Source organism: Triturus cristatus, chromosome 3_1 (assembly GCF_964204655.1).
Source record: "Triturus cristatus chromosome 3_1, aTriCri1.1, whole genome shotgun sequence".
NCBI lineage: Eukaryota > Metazoa > Chordata > Amphibia > Caudata > Salamandridae > Triturus > Triturus cristatus.
Window position 1 is genome coordinate 1,182,139,894 of NC_140583.1, and position 22,265 is coordinate 1,182,162,158.

General features: G+C 46.4%; 1 protein-coding gene across 2 annotated transcripts in view; it reads left to right on the plus strand.

Moving 5' to 3' along the window:
* Positions 1–22,265, plus strand: part of SRPRA (SRP receptor subunit alpha) — a 1,746,362-nt gene that overhangs the window by 1,399,368 nt on the left and 324,729 nt on the right. For both annotated transcript variants that reach the window (XM_085646110.1, XM_085646111.1), the window contains one exon: positions 16,193–16,356. In XM_085646110.1, coding sequence (XP_085502236.1) covers positions 16,193–16,356 — 164 coding nt within the window. The remainder of the gene's footprint in view (positions 1–16,192; positions 16,357–22,265) is intronic.

The window sequence follows — 22,265 nt, forward strand, 5'->3', positions numbered from 1 at the left end:
CCGGTGGCCCGTGGGCACCCTTTTACGCACTCCAAATTGCTGCCTTCCGCGGTCCCTTGTCTCTCGACTTGTGGGCGCTAGCGGAGGACAATCTTTACTTTTAAGAGTTCCCCTGGTTGCTCCAGGCCTGCTCTACAGTCTCCTCGAAGGAGACCTCTCTCAGACCTTGTGGGTCTGCACCAGTAGCTGATTTGTTCATCTTGCGTGGGTTGCGGTTGCCAAGGCTTAGTGGATCCAATCCGGACACTAACACTGCAGCGACCCTCATCCTTCGTGGGACAGTCGCCCTCCAGAAGCTGGCCTTCCTTGAAGCCTCCCGGAGCTCGTGGCTGCAGATCCAAGCTACACCTTTTCCACTTGAAGCACCTGACATTGAAGGGCTCTTTTCCTTGAGGTCCCTGGTCACTGTGCCGTGACCCAGACTCTGTCCCCTCTGCTTTCAGGTTCTTTTCTACAAGATCTACAACTTCATTCTTCACGGCATCATCAACGCTTTTGGCTAACAGCAGTTTTGTACATTTTCCCATTGAAAATCAGCCCGCGACCCGACATCGAAAACGACCTATGCACCCGGCTTCCCTGGGGCAGGTAACAGTGGTACCTCGGTACTCCCATGGTAGTGGGCTCCTCAAAAGCTTAACTCTAAGTTTTTAACTTTGAACTCCTGCTAGAAGTGTCTTTAATCTGTTTAAATCAAACCGCAACATTCTCCATAGGCTTTAATAGAGATCATGATAGCAGTTATTTCCACTGCACGTGCCTCCCGTGGGTCCCCTTCCTCATCACCTGGGGTGGATTCTCAAGGGGCCAGCGATCCTAAATGCCCTAGGCATTGTCTGTAGAATTGTCGTGGTTCTTATACCCCTTTTTTAATATATGGTTTGGTCCCCCCCTGGGGCCCTGTGATTCCCGTGCTATTTATTGTATCTATAAATGCTTGTTTGAATTGTAACTTTACCTCTAGCCTCATAAAGAGACTTGTGGGATTCTGTTTAGAATAAATACATATATTTTGTATATATCCCTGTGTGGACTACTCTTTCATTTGGTCATTCAAGAGGTTATCTATGGTAAAACAATAAGCTTAACACTCCTTAAAGACTTAGCCTGACGGCTGCTCTCCACAGCTACCACTAGGATAGCTTTCTTTAAAGGTTGTCTTTTAAACCTATCACCTTAAGAGTCGAATTGGACTGGTGCAAGGTGGCCACTACAACTAGTGACCAGCATATGCCAGGCCAAGTTCTCACAGCCACCACATGAAATATGTAGAACTACAGGCCATATAGTTGGTTCTCAAAGGCTTTTTGAGGTAATCTGGGGGAAGGTAGTCCTCTCACTTAAAGTCCGTAAGGTCCAACTCCATCTTATGTTGCCCCTGACTCCATCTTGGCTAACGGAAGTCGCCCACCATCTAGTAACCCTCAAACAAGTCGCCATCTTTCCTGATTTATGCAAAATCATTGTCATGTCTGCTATTAGATGCTGATTTTGTCTGTCCTTATTTTACTAAGAACTGTGAAAAGGCCAAGCAATTCGATTGACACTGATGCAAAAACGTATGCAACAATTGTCTGGGTCAAATGTCTACTTTTCACCATGTCAGTAAGAACACATACAGACATATAACTAAAATACTGTAGTATGAATTGACCTCCTCTTGCCTTATATTGTCATAAGGAATCATCTGGAATGCACACCTTGATGCACATAATCTATGTCAGACATTCCTAAACTTATTTTTAAAAAAAATATACATTCTGATATGATTTAGTAAATAAGAACTACCTCCTAACAGGAGAGGTCCTTCACCCAGATTATCTCCTGAGATTTTGCCAGGGATGGTCTTGCCAACTGGCAGCACATTTAGAAATTCGTAGATGCTACATCACACCTGAAACCCAAAGCTCATAAAGCCAAGTCCCAGAAGAAAACTGACCAATTGAAAGTGCAGCGTGTGTTTGCCCTTCGCTGTTGTCATGCCTCCGCTGATAAAGGCAGCCTTTGGTTCTCGTCTCCCTTAGAAACTCTAGACTGCAAGCTCCTCTGCCTTCCATTCTCTCTCAGTATAGCTCATAGAAGTAGATATATTAAATTACATTTTAACAATATTACAAATGTTCATTTTATTCTCGTTATTTATAACATGCCTTCTAGCTGTTTTTTATAATATTCTGTGTAGTTTTAGATGTTCAGCGAAACAGATTATACCTGTAGTAATAAACCTTTTTACTTAAGTGTTCATTCTTCTTGGTACGGTATGTGTGTGATACTGTGAATAACGAAATGCAACACTTGCAGAATTCATATAGGTAAAGAAAGTCACATAGCCAGGATATTTGTATAGGTGTCCCCACTTCTCCTAACTGCAGTTTGGAGTCAACTGTAAAACAATTTAACAGCATTTTTATACATAGTCAGAGTCCTCTTTGGTCCAAAGTCATCCTCATGGGCATATTTAAATGCATGTTCCTGGTAGTAGCTTTCCCTTGGTGAAGAGGTGTCCGTATTGATCCACACCTTGCAACTGATTCTCTAAAGTGTGCCTACACCCACAATGTCAAGATTTATATTTGCCTATAGCCTACTGGAAATAGATCTGCAGATTAAATTTTACAATGCGGAGGATAAAATGTATGTGTCCTCCGCATTATCTCTGTATTGCAGAGGACATGAGCATTATTCCTTCTGCATTCCCTTAGCTCATCCAGGTGCTTGCACCAGAACGTTTTTCTTTTTTTAAAAAATGTCGAAACACAAAGGAAGAGCGTCCTAAACTTTTTTTCTCAATCAATGTAGTTTTGCAGCACACTGAAGTCAGTGATTGAAAATGATGGTCCGATTTTGTTACATTTGTAAGGCCTAGGCGCACACGTGGGGTACTTTTTTTATTAGTAGTGTGGGAATGCTGGGTGGTAAGAATTCTGCAGATTCCAGAACATTCCCTAACAGAAATGTCTGCAAAATGCCTGATCTTAGCCAAATTATAAGGTTTGCAGGGCATTTTGGTTAACCAGTAGAAATCCACACAAGTCACAACACCCTTCGGTCCCCCTGTGTGTCTAGTTTTCAGAAATGTCTGGGGTTGGTAGGTTTCTCTGGACGGTGGCTGAGCCTGGGCCCAAATTACACAGCTACCCGAGTCTCCAAAATGGGTCATTTTTAATGACTGTAATTTAATGTCTTTATTAATAAACAAATAGAATCCACCCATATGAGATAGGAGAAAACCCCCAAAAGGTCTGGGGATGGATGTGTTTCCTACAATGGTGGGAAGCACGTTTTGTTCTTTAAATACCCCTCACACATCAAAAGGGCCCTTGGTGTCATGCTTCATCATAGGGGTCTTCGCGTCCCTCTACAGAACGCGGCGTGCTACTAACTGGTGAGTACGCGGGAGCACTGATGTAATCACTATGTGTGGTGTGAGAGGGTTGTGAGTAGTAGGGTCAGGAGTGAATGGTAAGTGAGTTTAAAGAATACCTGGCATGTGAGGAGTAAAAAGAATTTTAATATACCTCCGTGCTCGTATTGTTAAAATAGTGTGGTGGAGGTTTGGTGTATTTAATGTAGATAACCTGCGTGTGTCGACATGTTTCAAAGCCTCAAGCTTCTTCTTCAGGACCGGTGCACAGATCCCTACCCTACTCGCATGCGACAGTCTAAGGCTGTCTAAACATAAGTGATATTATGTGTAGAATTGATGTCTAATGTAGCCAAATGTGCGTACTATGGTCAATTGGGCTGGGACAAAGTAATTTCTTAAATATCAATTTCCTATAATGAAGCCAGTGGCATCATGAGCCTTTGAAAACGGAGGGGACCCCGTGCTTAATTGCACTATGAGTAGCAGTACTACCTCCTACAAGCGTCCCTTCCGCGGCTCCATGGTAATTTGATGTCTCCACATTGCGTTTTGTGGCCATGCATAAGTGTCCTTCATACCCATTTTTCGTTCATTAGATTTTACCTATGAATTGCTGCCTGCTCGGTACACAATGAAATATCATTATAAGACGCAGCTCAATAGTTTGCTCTGGTATCTCCTGTTTTTGGACAACCAATAAACTATTTTTCTCTACGACTAGAAGGGTCACAAAGATGTAATGGTGCATTACCTTTATAAATCTGATATTGGGGTGAAAAATTACAGTTGAAAACTTTGTATCCAGCTGTTAGTTTTCCTACTTAATTTAATTTCTTTTAAAAATGTCAGCCAGGGCGGAGTCAAGATGGCGGAGTGAGCAGACGTGTTGCTCTAGTGCTCTCGCCGGCGATCCCAACAGCACCGGTCCTCGGACCGCCATCGGCGCATACAAGACAGATTCTGGGGGTCGGTCGACCCGTGACTACCGTGAGCGTCGGATCGCCGATTCCCGGCCCGGCAGGGTCGGTGGTGGAGGCGGCAGAGGTGCTGCGGGGCTCAGCTGCACAGGAGGCCGACATCCGATCGGAGCTTGAGGCCGGTGGAGGCGGGGCCTTGGACTAGCGACAAAGGTTGGAGAAGACGAAGCGGCGAAGCCGGCGGCGCAGGTGCGCCGGGGGACTGCTCCCGCCGCAGACACAGAGAGGTGGCAGCCTCGGGAGCGATACGGGAGGAGGAGCAGAGTCCGGCCGGGCAGCGGCTTTGGAGCGAGGTCGACGCTGTTGGCGGCGGCGGGGCCTGTGAGTGAGGCCCGCGCTTCCTTCTCCCCCCCCTCCCGCACGCGCTGACACCACGAAGTCGATAGCGCTGATTTGCCCCGGGGGGGATTGGATGACTGGGGCCCCGGAGAGGATCGGCGAGTAGACCTCGGCGCTTGCGGAGACGGCGCCGGGAGGTCGGCGGCGGTTTGCCAAGGCCCCGCGGCAGCGCTGGGAGTGCGCGAAGTGCACTTGTTGAAGAGGGCTGGCCTGCCTGCGGGGAGCTTGAGGGGACGGACCCCGTCATACCTGGAGAAGCCGGTCTTGGAGCCTTTGCTGCGAAGGGACAGTGAGGCTGGAAGAGACGCCCCAGCACGGAGGACAGGTGATCAGACCTCGGTGGGTGATCCCGCCCGGAGGTAGGCCGCATAGAGAGGGAAGGATTGTGCGGCGACGGGACCTACAAGTGCACAGCAGTTACCGGAGCCCCATACTACGAACGGGACGGGTGGCGGCTGGTATTGCTGCTACATGGTCCGACGCCCGTCCCAGCGGCGCTGCTACCCGTAGGTCAGGGCGGGCGCGGATCCGCCGCTCGGGACTAGGAGAGGGTCGGGCCGACCGCCTGGCGCCTGGAGACTGACACCCCACGTTGGACCGGTGGATCGAGCCGGGGGTGCCCGCTGTGGAGGAGGGGAGGCGGTGGTGCCGTGCCCGGCGCGCTCCCGGCTGCTCGAACGGACTAGGCTATGCCCACAACTAAGAAGAGGCAGGGTCGGTCAATTAAGGATTTGTTTGCTCAGGGCTCGGCCGATCAGATGGCTTCGGGCACGGAGGCGGGTGCCACCGGGGGAGCGTCGTCGCAGGTGGAGGAATCAGGGCCAGTCACCAGGGCATTCCTTGAGTCAATGTTCGGTGCTTTGAGAGAGGACATCCGCACCCTCAAGCATGAATTCGCTTCAGAGCTAAAAGAGGTGCGTCGTGACGTGGATTCAATTGGTGACAGGGTAGCGGATCTGGAAGGCAAGGGCGATGGCCGAGATGTGGAGATCTCGGAGCTACAGCAAGAGATCATCCGGCTCCATGATCAACAAGTGGACCTCCAAACTCACCTCGAGGACATGGAAAACCGCTCCCGTCGCCACAATATACGGATTAGAGGGGTGAAAGCGGATGACGTTTCGAAAGACCCGTTTGCCTACGCACAGAAGCTCTTTAATCACATTTTGGGCAACCCGTCTGAGACTGAGATCCGGATAGATCGCGCTCATAGAGTAGGACCCCCGAGGGCGCCAACGGCTCCTCCGTCGGACAATTTGGTATGTGTCCAGGACTATCGCACTAAAGAAACCATCCTTCAGAAAGCACACCATCTAAACCCCATACAGTTTCAGGGTCAGACCCCGGTTCTGTTTCAGGACTTATCCGCACTCACACTACAAAAACGGCGAACATTCAGGCCCGTCACGGCACACCTTCAACAGCATGGCATCCCTTACAGCTGGGGTCATACTTTCCGGCTGGTGTTCCGTAAGGACAACAACTGTTTCAATTACGCTCCTTGTCGGAGGCCTGCACGATCCTGGGTCTTGAGCCTCCGGATGAGGGGACTAGCGGGGAGCCCCGTAAGGTGGAGATTGAGAAACATGGGGCTCGATGGCGCCAACAGGGCTGCAGGCGTCGCCCCAAGAAGCCCCCAGCGGCAGACATTGCGGAGAGCCAGAGATCCGCTCTGGAGGCCGTCTCCGTGGGCTTGTCGGGTCCTGACCCGGTCTGATCTCGCACAACCATTTGCTTAGTAACTGCTGTCTGTCTCTTATTATAGGGATCGTTGGCGGGAGGAGGGCTTCCGTTCCATGGTGAAAATTCTCACCCAAATGGTTTCTTACCAATCACTGACAAGTTATGGACTAAGAGTTCTTTGTGTTGGTTGTGAATTGTTTTTGATTATGTGTTGTTGGGGGATTGTTGATGAAGGGATTCCGACGCCCGCGCTCTCCCTCTTTGTGCAATACAAGGGTCTGATGGTGCCCGTACATACCTCCGACGATTGTCGGATGTGTGGACAGGAGGGGCATCGGGGGGTGCTTGCTTATTGTCGCACGGATCGGGGGCTCATGCATATGCCTGTCACCACACTTAAAGTCCTTACCCTTAATGTGAGGGGTCTTAATAATCCCGTGAAGCGTAGGGCTGTTTTGTCCTGTCTGGAAAACTCCCAGGCGGATCTGTGCCTTTTACAGGAAACCCATTTATTGCTGAGAGATTGCTACCGTCTTCGGTCCCGGAAATTCCCAACACAGTTTTTTTCTTCTGCCCCTACTAAGACGGCGGGAGTGGCGATATTGGTGGCACGGAAGTTCCGGGGGGAAATCCTCCATAGGGTGGCCGAGATCCGGGGTAGATTATTAGTCTTCCGCTTTGTCCTGGGGGGTCAGACATTCACGGTTGGTTCCATATATGCCCCGAACGAGGACCAGGAACGATTTCTACACTCCGCTCTGGTAGAGGCTACAGCCACGACAGACCAGAATATCATTTTAGGGGGCGACTTGAACCTGGTGTTTGACAATCATAGGGACAGGTCTAGTCAACGCACCCACCACAAAGGGGCCCTATCGGCGGAGGGGATTGCACATATAAAGGACCTGGGGCTGTGTGATCTATGGCGTAGCTTTCATCCTCACTCTAGGAAATACTCATTTTACTCTAATGCCCACAAGACATACGCTCGCCTGGATCATTTCTTAGCGTCTGACTCGATACGCACACTTACGAGGAGAGTGGAGATTGGAGTGGCAGCTTTGTCGGACCATGCCCCGGTTCTAGCTACTCTGGCTCCTCCCACCCACATCACGCCCAACCAGGGTTTGGCGGCTCAGGGACACTCTCCTACACTGACCAGAGGTTGTCGGACACATACGACGCACCATAGCCGAATACACCTCACACAATGCAAATTCCGACACCACGTTGGCAATACAATGGGCGGCCATGAAGACAGTAATCCGAGGGGAATTTATAGCTTTGTCGGTGGCTGACAACAAAGAACGCGGTCGGAAACTGGAAGATCTCATGCAGCGGACCCGGGAATTAGAGCAGATGCACCAAAGAACAGGAGCTCCTAGGGTGTGGAGACAGCTTAAGGCCGCGCGCCACCAGTTGGCCGCGCTAGATCAGGACAGAGTGGAATATGCGGCATTGCGGCTGAAGCATGCATATTACACCGGGGGGGACAGATGCGGATGTCTCTTTGCTCACAAATTGTGAGAAGTACACCAGCAGCGTGGGGTCCAGACTATCGACCGATTGGATGGCACCTGTGTATCCGAGGACGGGGCTATAGCGGAGGCGTTCCGTGACTTCTATGCCACACTGTATGCAGGACTCTTTAGAGGACTCGGAGGGAGTGGCCCTCCTTGATTCCATTGATTTACCCACATTGACTGTGGATCAGGCGAACCACTTAGACAGGGAAATCCAGCAAGAGGAGGTCATAGCAGCTATATCTTGTCTTAAGCTGGGGAAAGCCCCCGGCCCAGACGGCTTCTCCGCGATTTTTTATAAGACGTATTGCGCCGTGCTTGCCCCGATCCTCACCTGGTTGTTAAATTCCTTTGCCACCCAGGGGGCGATACACAAGGATCTATTGGAAGCCTCTATAGCGGTAATCCCCAAGCCTGGGAAGGATGGATCCTGTTTCGGATCATATCGCCCGATCTCCCTCCTCAACACAGATCTCAAATTGTACACATGGATTCTGGCCTTCCGACTCGGTCCCTATATGTCTAGCCTCATTGACCCAGACCAAGCCGGGTTTATCCCAACACGGCAAACGGCAGATAACACCAAAAGAGTCCTGCACCTTATCGAGAAAGCTACTCGGGTGCCAGGCGAGTATATGATGTTGGCCATTGATGCTGAAAAGGCATTTGACCGCGTACACTGGCCATATTTGGAAGAGGTGCTGGGGAAAGTTGGAATGGGGGAACGATTTCGCACGTACATATTTAACTGCTATAAATTCCCCACCGCAACAGTTAGAGTAAATGGCTATACTTCCTCTCGCTTCCGAATTGAAAGGGGCACGAGACAGGGATGTCCTTTGTCCCCCCTTCTTTTTGCCCTCTACATGGAGCCACTAGCTCAAAGAATACGGCAGAACCCAAAGGTACAGGAGATTAAATTCGGGGGATTTACCCACACCATTAGCTTATATGCAGACGATGTGCTGATCTCGCTCGCTCGCTGAGCCGAGATCTGCGTTACCGGCGTGTATGGCAGAGCTAGAAGCATTTGCCTGCGTCGCAGGATTCAAGGTGAACACTGATAAGTCTTTGGCCCTCGATCTGTCCTTGTCAAGACCCACGAGGGATTATTTACAGTCAATACTTCCCATACAGTGGACGACGGACACGATCCCCTACTTGGGGATTCAGTTGGCTCCTTCTCTCCCAGCAGTGGAAGATATCAACTATGCTATATTGCGCGGGAAAATTTGCCGGGAACTGAGCCGATGGAAACACCACCCCCTGTCATGGCTGGGGAGGGTGGCGGCGGTTAAAGTGACCATTCTGCCACAGATTCTCCATCTCTTCCGTACCATACCCTTGACCCAATCCGAGCTAGCTCAATTTATTTGGAATGGCCGGAAACCACGAATGAGACGTGCCTTAGTGGTGCTCGCTCCAGAGGGCGAGGGGCAGGGCGTCCCGGATCTCCAGCTCTATTTCCAGGCGGCGCAGCTTCGGTACCTGGTGGAATGGAGTAAATGGGAATCAGATAAACATTGGCTATTCCAAGATCAGGCGGTAGCGGCCCGTGCCCTGCAGGAAATTCCGTTTCTGCGTAGGCCTCATAGACCTCCTAACCTATATGCCTCATACATCACGCGTGTCCCCTTAGAAGTGTGGGATGCCACTAACGCTAAACATAAACTCACAACCTTCCCATCCCCGCTCACTCCATTGACGGACAATCCTGATTTTGTCCCGGGGATGGACAAGGTAGCTTTTTCGAAATGGAAAGCGGCGGGGTGCTGGTTTTTGTACCACGTCTATGGCCCTGAAGGGGTTCACTCATTTACCCAAATGCAGCAGGAATTTGGGTTTCAGGAGGCGGAAAGGCATCGGTACTTTCAGGTGAGGCACAGGGCACTCCAACCACAGATCCGCTCTGGGGCGGATAGGAGCTTTTCCCCCTATGAAAGATGGCTTCTAACACGTACGTCAGACCGGAAACTCATATCGGACATCTACAAGACACTACAGCTGACACACGCGCACACTTACAACCCCAGTAGAGAACGGTGGGAACGGGAGTTGGGTAGAATTCTAACACACAAGGAATGGGAAGATGTGTACTACAGAGCCAGGCACTCAGCATACCATATGGGACTCACGGAAACCTTTACAAAGATAGCAACATATTGGTACTATACCCCGGAGCGATTACACGACATGGACCATACCCGAGAAGCGGAGTGCTGGTGAGGCTGCGGCCAGGTAGGCAACCTAGTGCATTTGCTCTGGGAGTGCGCGCATATTCAGCCATACTGGACACAGGTGTTGGATGAGGTGGATAAGCACTTTGAGACGGAGATACCGCGCTTTCTGGCCTACGTCCTCTTGGGTCTTCCTAATCCCTTGACTTACCCACTGAAATCACATAGAGGCAGGCAGATTGCTATAGCGCTGGGGTCTGCGACACAAAACATTCTCGCACACTGGCACACTCCCGTCCTTCCAGCTTTCACAGGCTGGCTACATCGCTTGTGGTATGTCCTGGGGATGGAAAAGTTAGCACTCACCCTGGCCGGGGAGGGGACTAAGTATGGGGAACTATGGCGACCATTCCTGTCATTGTTAGCGACTGAATTCCAAGAAGTCACATGCCCTAGATATTTAAGACTGCTGCGGCTTGCGGAGGTGGGTCGGGCCGAAGCTTAGGGGCATGGTTGGAGGGCCCACACACAGCTTCGATGGGAGGCTCGGGGTGGGATAGGGGGAGGGGGGAGAGGTTTCATGGTTTGCCTTTTGTATATTGTTGCACTGGGGTTATGCACAGCTAAGTAATCTTTACGGCCACCGCTTATGGTGGTATTCATATCACATCTCATGTCCACAGATGTTTGTATGTGGTTATGTCTTTTGGTGTTTGAAAAATTAATAAAAATATTTAAACCATAAAAATGTCAGCCATTCGTTTCTTCCGAGAAATCCATGAGCAATCTAAATAAATGATCTGTTACTAAATCTTGAATTTTGTCTAGTTTTGACAAGTGTACAGCTTCCTGGCTTCACAACTTACAAACTGTACATAAATTGAAACTGGAAAAAATAATAAAAATGGACTATCACATTTACAAAAATGCAAAAACTACTTAAGTTGTTTTTACTTCCGTCAGAACCTCGTTCTGTGTGCCTCAGGGCAAGTGGACCCAACCTTTGGTATTGAGGCCTTTTACTCCCAATATCTCAGGCCCGGCCTACTGGTGTCCTGAGCAACTGGGCCAAGTACCCCTTCAGCACTAGACTCTCAATGGTTGTGCGGGTCGAGCAGTCAAAGTCTCAGGAGGGGGTTCGTCAGGGGCTGGAGGTACACACAGGAGGGTGAACACATCCTTAAAACTAAAGAAACATTTATTAGCAGCAATAAGTGCTTGTCCAATCAAATATTAGCTTTTGTGAAAAAATGAATATTTATATTCCAACATAAAGTAAAATACAGCTCACACAATAGACGCAGTCCCCCAAGGTGAGGGCCCTAGTGTTTCAGTAGGCGTTCCAGAGCCCTACTCCTCTCTCGCTAGCGCTAGTGGTTTTTCCCCATTCACAATAGGCGACATTCAAATTAAGCCCCACTAGTAGTCAGGCTTTCAGGAGTCCAACTCCAATTAATGTCAGAAGTGTTCAAGCCTACAAGGCAAGCACATTATCCAGGGCCTTCTGGACTATTAATCAGGCTTAACTGCACCAGCAGGGCCTGCATGATCGAAGTCTCCGAGAGTGATTTCCCTCCCCTCCCCTCCTTGCGGGTGCTGAAGCTGCAGTGGCTGTCTCCAGTGAGTGCTGCACGCTCTGCCCTGCAGTGGCAACATCTTGGGTGTCCTTGAGTTCCTCACATGCTGTCCTGCGGGGACTTTGCCTAGGTGTCTTTGATGCTTCTCCAATGCCGATATGTTTTCTAGGACCCACAGGTCCTCAGTTGTTGCTTGGGCCTGCATGGGTTACCACAGCAGTCTCTTTCTCTCGGTGATGGTCTTGAGCTAAATACACTCCTACCTTTTTGTCAGGGACTCCACTTGGCATACAGGGTCGCTATCCTCGCTCAGCATATGAGCTACAGCCTAATCTGTGTAAAAACTGTCACCTCACACCTCGCATCAGAGATTCAATCTCCAGGATCTCCCACTGGACCTTGCTCCTTCCAGCACTCTCCTCTTCCCCATAGGGCACACTGGTCTTGGTAAGCAGGCAGGTAGGCACTGGAGCGCCAGGCTCTGGGGCAAGTGGTTTGGATTCCCTGGGAGATGTACTGTCACCCAGCTTGGAGACTGGCAGGTTTTTGCCTCCAGTCCTGGTGACAGGCAGAAGTCTTGCAGAGCCTTGCATAGCCCGACTGACTGCTTGACAGTTGACAATTTTAGGGGCCTTGAGCGCTCCTTATAGTCCATTTCCAAACACCTTATGTGATTTAGGGTCTGAGTCTTTGAAGTTTGTTTTGGGTTCTACTTCCTTTTGAAGTGCTCTCTCCTCTAGCCTACCCTTTCTCCAGAACGCAGTCTGTCACAGTAGGAGCAACTGCAAATCTCATACTGGTAGACCCACCCACAACACATGCCACAGGAGTGACTATAGGTTCACAGCTGGATGTCAGCCACAGTGATGTGTATCAAAAGGCTACCTTAGGACCTTAGCTCTTTATGATTATCTTATCAGCCCCATTTCCTTCCTGAGGTGTGCCCAAGCCCCTTTCTAGTAATCTCTCTCTGAATCAAAGAGCACCATTTGAAGTGTATTGAAGAGCATGGCTCTCTTTTTTCCAGTGTGTCTCCCATCCAGCTCACAGGAAAGCAGTAATCCACTACCTCCTCATGCTTCTCCAGTCAGCCCAGGGTCTCCCAAAGTGGAATCCAGGATGTTCCATGTATTGTACCATTCACAGTAATAGATACATACAGCACACACGTGCTACACAGCACTGCATCTTTCATGTATTGTACCATTCTCAGGTCCGCCTACACCCAGCACTGCATATAAAACATACACTGCACAGCTCTGCATACGGATGCGATGTAGGCCAAGGGTGAGTTAATCACACTGCAACAGAACTTTACATGAGTGAGCCTGTAGGCCTCACTCCAGTAACAAAGATAAAAAGGCCTGTTCACTTCTACTGATCACTACATGGTATGCTGCTCATGCTACTTAACTCCTGGCAAAGGCAGAAGCCTTTCCCCACTATGAGGGTGGTGTTTTGGGCACCCCCTCTTTGTCCATAAAGACCGCAATTTGTAGGACAGGCCAATGTCATGAAACAAATGCATGTGCTGTGTTCACCCAAGACAACAACAATCTGTACCAGTGATCCAGACCTCACTACAGTTGGGGGCACTTAGGGAAGGGCTACACATCCTTCACCATGCGAGGGATATTTCCCGGTTTCGGCGGAGCGGGGTAGGTCTATCAACCACCCTTGGGCGACTAAACTTAGGCAAGTTCGCATCCCCAAGAGGCTCGCCAAGTACCGACTGGAGTGGCACTTTCTAATACGTTAGGCCGGTCCAGCATGTAAGAGTCTAGTTATTCCGACACTTACTTAGGGTAGTTTTTACATCACTGTAAATAATTAGTATCACACCCTCACATTTTTGTAGATAGTTTTAATCACTGGTCCTGATGAATTGCCGCTGGATCCCCCTGACCTTGTAGGCATGAAACATGTCGACCACCAGAGCAGAGTAGAGTAGTCTCTGACCCATCTAGTCAAAACTACCGCCTCTCTTTTCATTTTAATAGGGTGGTTTACTGACCAAATAAAATCCATATTCCAGACTAACCGACCCTTTTTAACCACACTCACAAACATCTACACCTCCCTGGCCCTCACCTGCACTCACCCTCGGCAAGGAACAAAAGATCTCCGCTAAAGAGCCCCTTCCCTGGGTGCCCGTCGGGAATTGCAGCGCCGACCCGACGAGGAGCAAAACCCAGATGATGAAGCATGACACCTAGCTTGCTGGGTGTGTGAGGGTTTTAGTTCCACCAATGTGGGTTCCCCCACCCCGTAAAATCCTATACCCTTAAGGTTTATTGAACACTAACCCCCACTTAGTCTAATTCCAAGGAGAGTTTCCTCCACTCTCTCCTTTACGAACAGAGGAACTGTATACCCTTTCCGTTTAACATATTTCTGTCCCAACCACAACTGTTTGTTTCTGAAACCGGGTGTAGTTAGCACTACACATTTTTTGTTAATGACATTTTTAGAAAAATATGGTTCATTTACCGTCACTGTTTCCCAAAAACAAAATGTTGCTGTATTTTGGCTATTTTCTCTGTTCCCTCCACAGAAATCCACAAAACCTAGGCACTTTTGAAGCACTAGACGTGTGGGGAAAAACAAGAAATTTGGCCAGGATATCTTTTGTGGAAAAAGTTAACTGAAAGATATAATTTGTTATAGATTCCTTACCTTAGAAGTACCCCCATGCGGCAGACTGGATCCAGAGAATTTTTTTTCAGCAGTACCTCTGCGCGCCGAAAGGTGGCGTCGGTCGGCTCTGGGTTTTTTGTTGGCATCGTGGTTGCCGGGATGACATAGAGGTAGCTACTTAGACGCCGCCCTCTCGCTCTGACGTCAGTTCTTTCTTTTTCCACGCCAGCCAGCGCAGATCCTGAGAGAGCAGTACCTCCAGTCACTTTTTGACTGACTTTTTGTCGACGCCGTTTTCAGACACCAACAGTGCCATACCTAATTAAACACTTGTTCTCTTTATGGGAGCGCGGAGTGAAGTTAATGCTTAAACGGGCCCCGTTTGCACAGGAATTTATATTTTGGGACCTTCCTGCATATTCCGCTTGCTATCAGAGGCGGTGGATGTTAGTACTTGGGAAAATGGGGGATGTCTGACCCTGGGTGACCTCTACCACAATGACACTTTTATTTCTTTTGAGGCTGCACAGGAGGCTTTTGGTCAGGGTCCGGGGCAGTTTTTGTTGTATGCCAGCATGCTGGACATTTGGCCCACTTACCCAGAAGTTCCACTCTCTTCCGACCTATTCAGCAAAATACTGGAATTGCATGGAGGCAGACATTTAGTGTCTCATATATATACAGCGGATCAACCAAAGGCCTAGTTTTGAGCCAGAACTGAGTGGGAGGAGGATCTAGAGGCCACACTTGGGGATACACAATGTAAAGGTATCCATGTCCTAGTAAAACAGGGGTCGTCTAATGCACGGTTTAAATTAGTCAATTTTAATTATACACACTGCTCATAAATCACCCCTGTGTTTCTTCACCAGTTAGACCAATCTGGCTTGGCACTGCTCTCTGATGTATCATTATTGGTATTTTGTGGTACGCAGATTGCAGGCCATCGAAGGTGTCAGTGAAATTGAACCCGGCTATTTGTCTTTTTGAGAAGTGTCAGGACAGGAAAATAGAATGGAAATTTATGCAATTGGACCTCCTACTAGCAAAAAGACGGGTGACCATCTTGTGGATGAGCTCTCGAGTCTGGGGGAACAGGGATGGATTAAAAATGTTACAGAGTGGGGGGTTGCTGAAGAAGTGCAACTTCGGCAATGTAGTAGAGAAAAATGTGCTTTCAGGGAAATAGACAGGACCGTAGAAGAAGATTAACAAGGTTCTGAGGGTTGAAACTCACCGATAGCCATGCCGCATGCGGTTGATACACAGGGGAAGAAGGGTAATAGGTAATATTTACTTTTGCAACTTATTGTTTATATTGGTCTCTTTATGTCATTGAATAATTACTGTATGACTTGCCTGAAATGTAGACTTGTTCCTACGAAATTGTTTAAAGTGCGCTATTTGTACTGTTTTAATTTGCTACAATAAAGGATTTCTTTAAAAAAAAAGAAATGAGGGCCTGGTATCTATTGGCTAGAAAGTTGGGGATATAAGGAATTAAAGGGTTGGACTGATGTAGCAAAGTAGTCCAATACATGCCCTAATAAAGTGCAGGAGGAACAGATTCCCATGCAGTTCTTGAGTAATGTTGTTTTTTACAACAAAAACTTGATAACACCAAGATGAAACATAGATCTTAATTCTAAAAAAAAAATTAATTCAAGGTCTTAGTTGGTGGAATTTCTACTAATAATAACTAATACTAGGAATGCATCTAGAAGACTGAAGATCTAATGTGCACATCATCTGAAATAGCTTTTGGTTTTAAAAAGTAAGCTTTAAATATGGCTGACAAGTGCATGTGTGGCCACCTGTTGCGCTTCATGGCTCAGCCTTTGAATTTCAGCTTGAAGGATGTTGCATTTTTTTGTATGTTACTTACCTGAAGCCCTGATTTATCTTCCTGCAGCTCGCAACCAGAATTTTGATGTAGTCTTGGTGGATACTGCTGGCCGCATGCAGGACAACACACCATTGATGACCGCTCTGGCCAAACTTATTGCTGTAAACATGCCTGATTTGGTATTGTTTGTTGGAGAAGCACTAGTTGGAAATGAGGCGGTTGATCAGTTGGTTAGTATTTGAAGATCTCTTTATTGTCATAACAAAACATCTGAATGACATCTTGTATAATTCTTTATATGATCCTTGGATAGACACAAATAGGGAATTTTTTTTTAGGTTGTATTTGTGAAGGAAACCATTTTATTAACACTTAAATTGATAGTCAATAACAAAGCACACCTTAGACTTGCCACAGATTACTAATTTAGTGCTGTCCCTCCTTCCCAATCAATTGGCAATCACCTGCACTGCAGGCAGCATCATAAAGTGTTTTCTTTTAACTTGCAACAAATTGTTAAAAATCAGGATATCAAATAAGAGGTAAGCAGGAAGGGCACAGAAATACTTACACTTCCCCAAGTATACTGAACAGTCCAACCGTTCTTTTATTGCTGGGCAGCCTTCACACTCCTCCCCAGTGTACTTCTCAAGTCCACATAGTTGCGTGTTTTGGTAACATGAGCTAACTCTCCCTTGATTCCAGTCCACCACCCTCAAATCCGGAGTGGACTTTGTTTATCCAATACCTTGCATTCTACTGAACTCTAAATCTTTAGGTAGCTAAATGAAGGGCGGTAGATTGGAGACACAGTGTTTCGATATTTAGGAATAACCGGGGGGGTTGTAGATTTGACGAGGGGGGTAGAGGGTGTAAAATGGAGAAACGTAGAGCAGCACCACAAATTTCTTTTGAAAATAGTGGCCACAAGTCTTGTGATGGGGGTACAGTGTTAGCTGCAGGCTTCTCCTTCTAAGTATTCTCCTGTGACCCTGGTGACTGTCAGTGTGACGTCAGTGTTCTTCATGTGTCTGTACTCCTAATCGGTGGATCATGTAGCATTGGAGGTGCATGACTGGATGTTCAACTCAGTCAGCAGTTGCTTCTAATAGGAATTAATTGTAGGCTGGAATAACCATCTCTTCATGGTTTTCAAAAATGTGTGGTATTAGCGTATCAAAATATATACTTGACATCTTTCATGATTGGTAATGTACATAGAAAAACCTTTTTCCTAGAACATCTTTTGATACAAAGTTTCTCCTTATCAGAGCTAACTTCTTCCTTCTCATATGTGTGATGGGAGATATGCGTTTGGAAAGAAGAGTATCAGGCTGTCTCCTAATTTTTAGTTTCCCTCTCCAACCACTTCATAGATTTTTATAGATTATGCCCTTTAAATTCTCATCCCCTACGCTCAGCATGAATGCGATGACGAAGTCCCTCTAGGTGCAAATGGTTTCTGTGTCTACAGCTAGAACCACCTGCACATACCTCCTTCCAATGCCTTATGAGGACGCCCAAGTACACTGACATCCATGTTTTCAAGAAGATGTTGAGGTAATTTCCTTCTGCTTCCTTTGGGATACCATGTTGGTCACAGAGTAATTCAACAGTTCCAATCCTCGCCATGCTGAATCGGTGAAAACACTTAAGTCAATTTCAAAGATAAAATCAGCACTCAAAATGTAATAAACCGCTAAGTCACAGATTATGGCTCAGTAATGTATATAGTAAGCACCATTTATTTTTAAAATTCAACAAATTGCACGAGGATCCGATGCAGAAGTTAAAAAATCCATTATTCAAACGTCATCTTCACAATTCTTTCATTGCCACTTGAACAATTAAGTTCTTTGTTGTAGCAGAAGCATTTTGTTTATTGAGAACTTGTTCAAGGCTAAAAGAAAATTGCTAAATAAAATAAATTACACACATGTTTACATCACATACAACTGTAACGGTTAACACAATCAGATGTTCCAAAGAAAGTGATCTGAACCGCTGTTTCATCCAAATGAACATCTCATATCGCAGTTGATACTATATATAAAATTAACTACTTATCAGATTATGGTTTCATAGATGATTTATGTTCTATATACACTGATTGAAAATATTGTTGTCACGTCATTTACACACTTATACATCAAGTGTATAGAGAACCTTGTGCATTCTTGTACAAGAGTACCTGCTTGATATTGTGTACATAATATATGCTAATCTTGATCAGATTTATAGATCTTATTAATTAAATACACAGGCCAATTTAGTTATAACACACTACATTATCACAATTAATACCAAACATATATACATAAATTTGTGCAGGTACTTAATTCTAACAAGCTAAATACGATGTGTGGAAGTCATAATAGTACATGTATATTTATTGTAATCCCATTTGAAAAAGCAGAGCATCAACCTTTGGTCCCCCTGCATCTATTTGCAGGTTCCTCAATTAATATATTATCCTACTACAATAAACATTTTGGAAAGGCTTAATCTGATCATTTTGAAGTTTCACCTGCACAGCACTAGCGGTGTGCTTGGGAAATCTATTGTTTTTAATAGAAACTTCAAAGGGGCTTTCATTCCTCCCCCTCTCTTTCCTGGCTTTTATTTGGCTTCTGTTCTTGCCATCAATTTTCCTCCAATTCTGTTGGCTTTAGCATATTTTCCTGCATTTACCAATGCTTGTTTCTCATGTGCTTCTCTTAACAGTTTTCCGTCACAGAAATACTGTTCATATCAGCTTTTGTGGAACACATTTTCATTAATGTTTTGCATAGACAGCGCGATCTCCCACAGCCTCCATGAGCAAAACACGGCACGCGCAGTCTGTTCTATGCACCACATGCACAAACGGTAAATGCACTATTTGTTTACACAGGTGGGGGACCTCCCCAAAGACCTACCCAAATCATCCCTCCCCAAATGGGGATTCCTTTAAGGGAGACAGAGACATGCAGACACCATCACTGCGTTAGAGAATATACTATTCTCAGGCCGTATTTATTACAATCAACATAAACACGACATTTTATATCAACAGAATTATTAAATTATCCAAACTTACACTTGACATTTACAATATTTACATCAAGAAGCCTTTGTTTAGAGGAACTAATACATGTCATCTCCTAGCAACAGATCCTCAAAAGGAGTCATGGCTGGCCACACCGCAGGCACCATGGCAGTGACTATTCCAAATGATTCGGGACCGTGGTCCCCATACCGCAAGTTGCATATCACAAGGCAAACTCACCTGCCCCCTCAAAATAGAGAGCGCCTGGGCCAGTCATGAAAACTGGAACCCCAACATACCATGCCAGAGCCAACCCAAGAAGTGATCCCCCCCCCCCCCCGGCACCCATTGGGATGGGCCAGGGCAACCCGGCCATACCGTGGTCCCCTGGCGCAGAGGCCATCCCCAGACATTCACCAGGGCCATGTAATGGAGTACCGTGAGAGGCTAAGAACAATCGCTGTAGCGGGAGTCCCAACCCCTTCCCTACACCTCCACGGCAACCCCAGCCCTGGTTTTTTAGCCAAAGGATTTCTAATTCAGAATTCGCCTGCACTTCAATTACTGATGCCAAGGTTGTCCACCTGTTTTGTGACCAAACATGACTCCTTCCCTGCCTCACAAAGAGACTAAGGGGATGGGAGGGTGGGGAAAAAAGGCAGCCTCAGGGTGCAGGCACAGCAACGAGGTCGTCGGTGGCAGCCACATGAGGAAAAAACCAAGGAACTGTGTGGGATGCACTCCCCCTTTATCCTCACCTGGCTGCACCCGCAAACGCCCAGGCGCCCCCCCTCACTCCCACCAGCCAATCACCTATCGTCGGCATCACACCCGCGAAAATTCAAAACTGCATCGCCACCGTTGGCGCTGCCCAGCACCGATCCAAACCGGCTCACACCTGTTTTGGGGGCTCGCCATCGGTTGGCGTTGCCCCCAGGGCCATTCTCGCTTTTTTCTAACTGGGAACGGAAACTACAATTCCTATGTTCCCTTCAATCCGTACTGGATGTTCTGCGTGCTTTGTAATATTCATACGTTTATGGAATTTTGTAATACTCTATTTTATGTTGGTGGTTACATTTTTTACAACTTTGTAACTGTTGCTGCATGTTCACTTTAAGGCTTACTTTAAAGTTTGTAACGCTGGCTGCATTTCCAGCGTTTAAACACCCATACTTTTTTATGTACATTTATGTTTATCTCGTTCCCGGAACAGAAACTACAAATCCTATGTTTCCTTTAATTGGGACCGGATGATCATACACAAGCTATGTGATTGAAGTGAAAATTGCTATAAATGAAACGTGGTGTGTGCTGTGACAATTCTCTAACTTTCAGGAGACATGGCTCTCAATTTAGATGCATATGTTTTGGCTGCATGCTCAGTTGTATTTATTCTAAAGAAATAAATAATACAGCCATAGTGAAAAGTGAGTTTTGGGGACTGGAGTTTGGACTCACCGATGCAGTTTCAGAGCTTCTAGCAGAAGATGCCCGTTAGTACTGAGCGTGTCGGAGCAGACACCTCAGGCAGGCATTTACACTGTTAAATCAGACAGATAACTTCTAGGAAGCGCATCATCATAGAACAGAACATAGTACTACTTCCACCATGAAAATTATCTTAAAAAGCAAAGCTGCCGTTTGCGAATGTTATGCTGCTATAGAAATGTACGTGCCAAGTACAAGCCATGCCCACTTCCTGAAGTTGCAATAATACAACTCCCGCAGTTCAAACCTTTGAAATGCCTGCCGCAGATTTACCGGGTCAACGTGCTTTCCAGTGATCTATATTTACCAATGTCGGACCCTTAAAAAGACGCTAGAAGCAAATAATTCTCTCCAGATCCCTGATTAATTTTACTTTAAACATACCTGCACACAACGTGAACTATCATTTTACTGTTCTATAGACTATTGTAAAAATAGTATACAAAAAAACTGCTTATTATTAATCACACAGTGAAACCTAATACATTTACCAGTGCTTGTTTTACAAAAGCTTTACACTGTCCATTTATACAGTTATCTCTTCTAAAAGAACAGGTTGAAATCATGCATCATATATGTCTGCTATCACGTAAAGGCACGGTATTTGCAAATATGTGACCAGATTTCATACTGGTATGCTAACCGAGCTCCATCTTGGATGTCTCAATATGAGGCATCCCACACATTTTTAATACCCATGTGGTTAGCTATTATGGTACATCAGCACTTGGTAGGGCACTATAGGTAAAGCTAAACCCATTACCAAGTCTTTCAGGTTAATTGCAGGAGTATATATATCAGGCAACATGATATCAATAGGAGAAGAACCTTAAACTCTTTGCCAAGTCAAGCACATTAGTTACATTAGAAATATATATCAGGTGTCGCGCTATCAATAGTGCACATGAACGTCATCTTGAGTAGCTACACATTCAGTCATCAAACATGAGTATTTAATAGCAAATCGAGGTGTCATATCCCCCAAAAATCTGATACTTTGCGCTTGTGTTCTCATTGTAGTCTTAAAAATGGGGGGGAGGGGGTAAAGCAATTGCTCCAGTGTAGTCCCCAGTATCCAGTATGCATAAGAATGGAATTATGTCATCAGCGGTCTACATAAGCACCATCTTGGAAATCCAGAACCAATCCCCAATATCAGGTATATTTAGAAATGGTTTTATGGCTTGTTATTTGGGCAAATAGACTGCCTTACATCTATACTTATTTATGATATGTTGATCTCAAGAAAGGCCAACATAGTTTACCCAAGTTTAACCTCCAACTCCCGTAAAAAATTATAGTCGTCATACTTGCAGCATTCTACATGAGCACCATCCTGGAAATTTCCAAACAAATCTTTCCAACAATGCTGTTCCTTAGTTAATTAGCAAAGTGCCCTGATATTTACATTTAAATGAAAAAGTAATCACCTGATATATAGAGCACTCTACTACAATCGTATTAATATTGCCTATTATTACCTTAGTTATGGAGTGCACTCATATAGTAGTGGTTGTATTACCAGAGTTTATAATGTGTGCTATCTTGGATGCCTATATAAAGGCCCAAAGATGATACCACATTAGCAGTGAAACACAAAAGAGTATGGCGAAACAATGA